At 42.1% G+C, this 8,045-nt stretch overlaps 1 protein-coding gene across 1 annotated transcript; it reads right to left on the bottom strand.

Annotated features, from left to right (window-relative positions):
* Window positions 1–436: 436 nt before the first annotated feature.
* On the bottom strand, window positions 437–5,728 carry ZBED5 (zinc finger BED-type containing 5). Its single transcript, XM_082659687.1, has 3 exons — window positions 5,543–5,728; window positions 3,808–3,923; window positions 437–2,729 (listed from the first exon to the last, which is right to left on the bottom strand). Exon 3 carries the CDS (start codon window positions 2,586–2,588, stop codon window positions 504–506), a length of 2,085 nt encoding a protein of 694 aa, XP_082515813.1. The 5' UTR covers window positions 2,589–2,729; window positions 3,808–3,923; window positions 5,543–5,728; the 3' UTR covers window positions 437–503.
* Between the last annotated feature and the right edge of the window lie 2,317 nt (window positions 5,729–8,045).

The following is an 8,045-nucleotide window of genomic DNA, read 5'->3' on the forward strand; positions in this document are numbered from 1 at the left end:
AGACATATACAAAAAATAGGGCCAAATAGAAAGATTTAGAGAATGAAAGTACTGAAGATAAATTAAGTCAAAGGGTTGAAAAGCAAATAGGAGTCTGTCAGGAAGCAAGGAGAAGGAATGGTTTTTTGAGACCTGAAAGCATAATACAGTGATATGTTTAGGCAAGAAGGTCCCTGTGATTGGAGGGTTACAGGGTGGCATGCTTAGAAACATTGGTAGCGATTAGCTCCTAAAAAGATACATCATGCTAGGAAACTGGGACTTTTCCTTGTGAATCAATATTTCCCACAGTCATGACCATGGAACCCTTTGAAATTACGTGAAGAAGAAATACCAACAGTAGTACAGGTTTAAATTTTTGATTCTTTACCTTTCTTAAAATCTAAGAGGTATAAAAAATTTGAATCATTTTTTTAAAACCCCAAGATATCATCAGTGAAGTAAATCATCTTTTATTTTCATCTTATATTTGGTTATCAAGAGGCATGCAAAACCCTCCAATTTTAATGAGAACAGTGTTTTTGTGTCTTTTTGTCACATATCCGCTTAATATTAGGTGTAATGTTGCTAAGTCGGATCCGCATGTGAGGTGCAGCATCGAGTCTTTTCCTGTATTTTGTTTTTGTTGCAGCATAATATGAAAATCCTGTCTCACACAGGTGCATTGTAGCAAAAGGAAGAAGTACACGAACTGCACGCCTTGCAACACTTGGGTACTCTTGAATTAGGCTACTCCAAAAATCATTTAGTGAAAGTTCACTGAAATTTTGTTTCACTTGAGAATCAGATGTTAAATCAATCAGGCTCTCGTAGTCCCGTGCTACTAATGAGGCTGGTTTAACAGTTACTGTAAATGGATTTCTAACCCAAGCATTATTGTCATTTGTTACAGGAAAATATTTTAACAGAGTAGAGCGCAAACCCCTTAGGTGGTGCACTATGGCACTGCAAATATCTTTATCAACTGTAGAATTAATTTCAGTCAAAAAGTCACTGAGTGTAGGAAAACAATCGAAGTTTTCTTCTTCAACAGATGAGGCCCAAAATTCCAATTTTCTTAACAATGATGACATTTTATCAAATACTGTGAACACTGTCACATTTTTTCCTTGCATTGACAGATTAACCTCATTTAATTTAGTAAAAATATCTGCAAGATATGCAAGTCTTAGCAGCCAAGATGAATTTGTTAAACAATCAGACAGTCGAAAAGCAGAATCCATGAAAACCAATAGTTCACGACGAAGCTCAAAAAGTCTTACAAGAACTTTACCTCGGGAAAGCCACCTCACCTCTGTATTTAGAAGAAGGGCTGTGTGCTGGGCACCCATTTCTTCACACAAAATTTTTAGTAGTCTGGATTGATGTGGTCGAGCTTTAATATAATTGATGATTTGTACGGCCTGATCTAGCACATTTTTCAGAGATGCAGGCATTGTTTTAACTGCTAGTGCATGTCTATATAACAGGCAGTGACTACTGGAGCTTTCGGGAGCCACATATTTTATCAAGGTGACAGCCTCAGCAATTTTCCCGTCCATTGCCCTGGAAGCATCACTACAAACATCAACACATTTTTCCCATTCAATTTCATGTTTCTGCATAAAACTGTTAATGCAGTTGAAAATTTCTTCACCAGTGGCATTACTCTGCAAAGACTCACATAAGAGTAGGTCTTCCTCAATAGATTTATTAAACCTGTAACGAACAAACACAAGCAGCACAGCAAGTCCTGAAACATCAGCTGATTCATCTAGTTGCAGTGAAAACCCATCACAAATTTTCAGTCTACAAACAAGCTCTTCTTCAATGTCAGCAGCTAGATCCTTAATTCGACGTGCAACAGTACTGTTTGATAGTTGTACTGCATCTATTTTTTTACTATACTGTTCGTCAAACATCCGCATCACCACATCTTTTGCACAAGGCTTGATAAGCAATTCTCCAATAGTATGAGCCTCTCCACTCAGGGCTATATGGTAACTTACATTGTATGATGCTTCTGTAGCACTTTCATTATCTGTATTGACAATTTTAGGTGCTGGGGGTTTATTATTTTCAGGTGAATCAAGATGTTGCTTGAAAAAGCTTATGTCTTTGTCTTTGTATGCAGCATGTTTAGTTTCCAAATGTCTTCGAAGCTTACTAGGGGCCAAAGAGCTATTTGATAAAATTTTCTTACATAATACACACTGGGCATGAGGTGCATCTCTATTTCCAAAGTAAGTAAATCCAAAAGACAAATAACTTTCATCATATTTTCTTCTTTTTGGTTTCTTACTAAATGTTGTTATTTTGTTGGAATTGGACATAAATTTGACCCTGGAAAGCTCACCTTCTGAATTTTTAGAAACGGCAGGCTGCAACTGCTCATCTTCACTCTGTAATATTCCAACCTTTTGATCATTTGATTCAGACACAATTTGATAACAAAAAGATTCTACTTCTTGTTTAAGACTTCCTTGTTTCAGCAACAGATCCATAGGCAATGAATTTGTGGTACAAAACATGGTTAATTTAGAATAAACATTGAGTATCACAAATGTGTTGAAATTATAAGACAGGATACACAGAAGATGAGCAACCATCAAAGAGATGATATATAGCAACACATCAGTTAATTTGTAAGTGCTGCCTATGCATCAACGCGCAGATGGAACATCACACGTTCGTGTATCAGGTGATCTCTCATTCGACTTCCTGGTGCTCTCAGGTATGGCACACCTTTTCTTAAAGGTAGATTATCACATAAAAATAAAAGCTATAGAAATGAGTTTAGTAGTCTTAAACTTACATTTAAAAATAAATTCTAAAAGAAGAAACTATTGTTAGCATTGATCTTTTTCTCACAATGCTTATTAACTTAAGATAACATTAATCTTCTATAAAACACAGTATGGGAACCACTGGACTAAGAAATAATGAGTTGATAAATGCATTTTTAAGGAAGGGACCTTGAGGTCCCATGGCAGGGTTGGCAAACTTCTCCTGTAAAGTGCCATACGGTAAATGTTTTTTACCTGATGGGCCGTATGGTCTCTGCTGCCAACTACTCAGCTTTGTAGTTGTAGCATGGCAGCAGTCATAGACAAAACGTTAAAGAATGGGCAAGTTGTGTTCCAATAAATCTCTATTTATAAAAACAGACAGCGTGGGGCCATAATTTATCATCCCCTTTCATGATATACAGTATCTTGGAATCTCTTCTAGCTTTCTGATGCCTACTGCCATTAGATACATTCACTGTTGACACCGTCATACATCTTAAGGCTCCTTTCAGGGCTAGTAATTATTCTGATAAGCTATGTCAAAAACACAAACAGTTCAAAGTTTTGCAAGACACAGAATTCTGGTGTATCTAAACACTGTGTGTTAACATTGAAAAATAAACTGTAAACCAAAAGTTAGCTACTATTTCTCTGGACTTAAATTACATAAATATTTATATTATCCAAAATAAGATTCATTCAAAATAATGCATATATTTTACTGATTACTCTCCATCCCATTACTCTAGGTGAAGGCTTAACGAAGACCTAAAGAAAACTCTCATTTAAATAGGTTTATTCCTCATATAATAGTTTTTTAAAAGCATAATTAAATGGAAGGGTAATGCAAATTTTAGGACCTCTGATGAATACCAGCCTTATAAGTTAAGGCATTCAAATTTAGTGTCTACCTAAATATAGCTAGTTTGATTTAAAGTTTGAGTTAAACTTTATGATTTGGCTCAGAGTAAGCTTTGGATTCTCGTATCAGATCCTGAATTAAAATGGTTTTATCAGTAACAGCTAGAGGGTAAGATACCTGAAATGAGGAGCACTCCCTTCTGCAATCACTCTCTCCACCTTGGCAGCTTGAAACGCAGACGCTTCAAAAAAAATGAAATTAAGGGATAGGGTGGAAGGGGAGTAACCAAAAGCCTAGAATGAGAAAAAATAAAATTAGACACTACAAAAGGAGAACGAACTATACACCTCTAAGATGACCATTCTTTACAATTTATTTTAGAGCCAGGCAGTGCAAATGATTCTTCACTGCAATGCAGATCTTAGACTGAAACAGAAGATGCCTAACATAGTAAAAATGTTAATATTTTCGTCCTGTTTAATACCCTGGTAATTTCATTATTTTGTAACGCTCCCCCATCCACTGACTTCAAAGAAAAACATTAAAAACTCTCAGAAGCGAAACCTAACTTTTAAAAGTACAGCCACACCTTAGTGTCTCTAAAACTAAGCACTGAAAGTAATCTAAAATGGAATTATACATGGAAGGGTTACATGAACTATGCTTTTTTGTTACAACCACTCTTGTCTCAATAACCAAGCTCCTTAACTTACTAATGTTTATTGAGTGATCACTGTTTACTATGTGCCAGTAACTGCTAAATCCTTCCTAGATTAGGTCACTTAATCCTCAAAACAAACGTGAGAGTCAGGGACTATTATTAAAAACCCCCCTTTAGGGATGAACAAATAGATACAGAGAGGCTAAGTCACCTGCTAAGTTAACACATCTGTGAAGAACTCAGAACGGAACCCAGAAAGTTCGACTGCAGAGCCCACGTGCCTAGTCACTGCTTGTGTGTCCCTGAATACTCTTAATCTCTCAAGCACTAAAAAATCTGTTACCAGGAGTTGGATGGTGCAGAGAGAAATGAATTACAATGGGTTACAACTGCCAGAAAGTCGAGGGTCTCAAACTGGCAGCAGGAGAAAGCCCTACATCTTCATTCCTGGGAGCGAAAGAGTAGACCGTCCTTTCACAGTCCTGAATGCGCTTTAGCTGCCGAGAACTTCATGGAAACGCTGGGTGACCTCAAAATTTAGGATTCCTCTCCCCTGCTACCAGAGACGGACACGACGGAGTGAAAACGCTTTGTTCGGAGGGCCTCAGTTCCACCTTTTCAGAGGTGCTTCCCCGAATCTCTCGAGGACAAAGAGACTGGACTCCCTAAAGCTTCTATTCGACTCCCTGAAAAGGGGCGGGGGGAAACCTCATCTTTTGTCTCTTCGGCTAAGGTGACAGGTAGCACCCTCCATTCAACCCCCACCCTAAGGCGGTTCCTGCTCTGAACAATACCCGTGGGGCAGGAGGGCTGGGTAGGAGTGCAGTCCATTCATAAGCCGAGGCAGGAGGTGGGCACAGACACTCCGTCCAGCACCTAAGTGCTTTTTTCAACGGTCACCTCGATGGGCGGCCCGGCCACCTATCCCTCGGCTGCTCCTTGTCACAGGAGCGCGCTGCCCACCACAGCTGGGGGGCTGGCTTCCTGTGGGCGTCCACCCTCGCCTACGGAACTGCTCTCGCGTCCCCGGGCGGTCGCCTCAGCTAACAACCACAGGAAAACGTCTCAGCACCCGCCGCTATCTTTCTCCTTCATCTCCATCAGTGATGGAGAGAAGGGTCTCGGCTGCGGCTGGGCTGCGGAGCAGCGCCGCGGTCCCCAGCTGAGCCTGCGGCCGCCATTTTACGAAGCTCACGGCAGCGGCCATTTCAGAGCGCACCACTCAGCCGCCGCGGCGGCTCTGGTCCTCACCTTCACCGAGGCCTGAACGGGGTCAAGAGCCAGTCGTCGCGGACTGGAGGGGAGAGGGGGGAAGGGAGGAAGGGGAGAAATGAAAAACAAAACAGAGGGAAGAAGGATTCGGGGGGCCGGGCGATGCTCTCAGCTCAGGGATATCGCCTATGCCACCTCCATAGAGATCCAATTCGCGGCGGGCGCGGTAGCTCCTCTGAAGATAAATTTAGCACTCCGGGGCACCCGAACTTACTGTCTCCTTGAGCGACTCCGCCGCCGCCCAATCAGCGCCGGAGTTGCTCCCCGACACCAATCCGCGCTGAGCAGTGGGGTGGGACCAAAGCAAAGGACCAAGCTCGGTTGAGGCGTTGCCCAGCTGCCGTTGCCCCTGGCAGTCTGGAATCTTGAGCTCGAGGAGGCTGAGTTGAATGGCAGACGTGAAGCGATTGTTTTCAAATTTCCCTGGGCCAGAGCAGCCCAGGCATTTGTTTACAGTGTAGAGTCCTGGGTGCTGTGAGATAGCATTTGTGATCCTGTAGGGCTGGACTGGCTTTGAGAAATCTGCGTATCCACAAGCACTGGGGCTCTGCCCCGGCGGCAGATTTGAGTGGATTCGCGGAGTCTCGGCTGCTGGTGCTTTCACGCCCTCTTTGTTCCCCGAGCCGCACCCCAGGCCCAGATTGCGCAACCGCCTCCTCTTTTCCTTGTTTTCTCACTGGAATCGGGGCAGAAAACTCCCTCTCCCTTCCCCACCCCTCCCCGACGCTGGCGTGTCGGGGGCCCCTAGTGCGCAGAGCTGGGAGCTGAGCCTGATCTTGCCGGGGCGCTGCTCTCGGGTGACCCCACATGGGGTCGGGGAGCCGCGTGTTACAGCAGCGTCTCCGCAGCGTCAACGGGAAAGAGGCCACTTCCTGTGCCTTTGCACCCCTCACTGGTGGCTCCCTCCTCGGAGGAACGTCCAGCGCTCTGGAACACTCAGTTTGCTAGCTGTAGCATCGGGTGTTGTAAGCCCATTTCTTCTACGCCCATCCCCTCTTTTTAAAAACAACACAGCAAAAGGCTTCGGGCTGTGTATTCGGGCTGTGTGAGATCCGTCGTGGCGACCTGCAGTCTGTTTTTCCAAACTGGCATCTTAAAATATGTACGCTTCTTGGAGGGAATTTGTTAAAATACGCGTAGCTTTAAACAGTGGGTCCTATTGTTTGCAATATTTTAGATTTTCGAGGCCCCATAGAAATAGCCAAATGAAAGTTGGATCTTGTTTTTAGGCGCTGCACCAATGACAGAAAATTCCCAACTTGTGGTCAAAAGCAAGGGCAGCTTTTGTTTTTCTTAAATATGCTCTTCTTTGATATGCGAATAAATTTCTTAGGCGTTGAAAGAAGTCTAACCTTTTATTTAACAGAATTTTCAGGAGGACTGAAAAGGATGATTTCCTAGGACTGATCATAGATGTTAACATTTGGTCCTAAATGCTTTAAAGTCATTTCAGCATCTTCAGAACTTTGCCCTATGGTAGGCTATCCATATGTTTTTATTATCATTTTAAAATGATCCCTCTTAAATCGGCCTCATTTGAGGGGGAAATCATTTTGGGGAAGGGGCGCAATTTTACTTGAAGAGCGAAGAATTTCATTTTGTAATTGCAGGAGTTGTCTAGCTTCTTAATAATATTGGAATAATATCCCACATTTTCATATGTTTTATATTTCAGAAAAGCCTTTTACATATATGCTCCCGGTCTAATCTTCACGTATCTGGTTTACATCTTCATGAATTGGGAAAATCCAAAACATTCAGCTGATAACAAATTCAACTGAAGTCAAGTCTAGGATTTAATCTAGGTCCCAAAATCCGAAGTCTGATAATTAAGGGACTTGAAACATAAGAACTTTTTCTGTAATTGATTAGTCGATACGTTATTATAGGATGTTGGTTGCTGAGACAGATAAGAAAACGTATAGACAATGTAGAACTCAGACCAATAATGATAATGGCTAGCATTTATTGAATACGCAGTATTGGCAGAGGCTGTTCTATCTACACACTTTTTAAAGTACTAGCTCATTACTCTTTACAACACTGTCAGATGACTATGCCTATTTTACAGATAAGGAAATTGAGCACAGAGTGGTAAATAAATTGCCCAAGTTCCCGCAGCGAATTGTCGGCAGAGCCAAGATTAAGTGCAGTGAGGTTGTGGGAACTACAGGCCGTGTGTGTCTGGGCGGGGTGTGCTTGTGCATATTTATATAAGGCAGAAAACGATTTCAAGTAAGATTACAGTAATATATTGGGTAAGCAGGTAGAGCTTCACCATGAAAATGGAACTCGGTTAGTTACTTGGGGCTCAAGTAACTAACCGAGTTACTTCCCGTAAAATCATCACGGGAAGTAGTAACAGGAATTTTGACTGATATCCCAAATTTGCAGCCTTAGTTGCTGTGAGAGGTCTGAGATGGCAATTCTGTTCATGTTGGTTGCATGAGTTAATTTGCACTGCAGTTAGGTTTGCCAGAAG

The sequence above is a fragment of the Grampus griseus genome, assembly GCF_964374135.1.
Source record: "Grampus griseus genome assembly, chromosome: 8".
NCBI classification, from domain to species: Eukaryota; Metazoa; Chordata; class Mammalia; order Artiodactyla; family Delphinidae; genus Grampus; species Grampus griseus.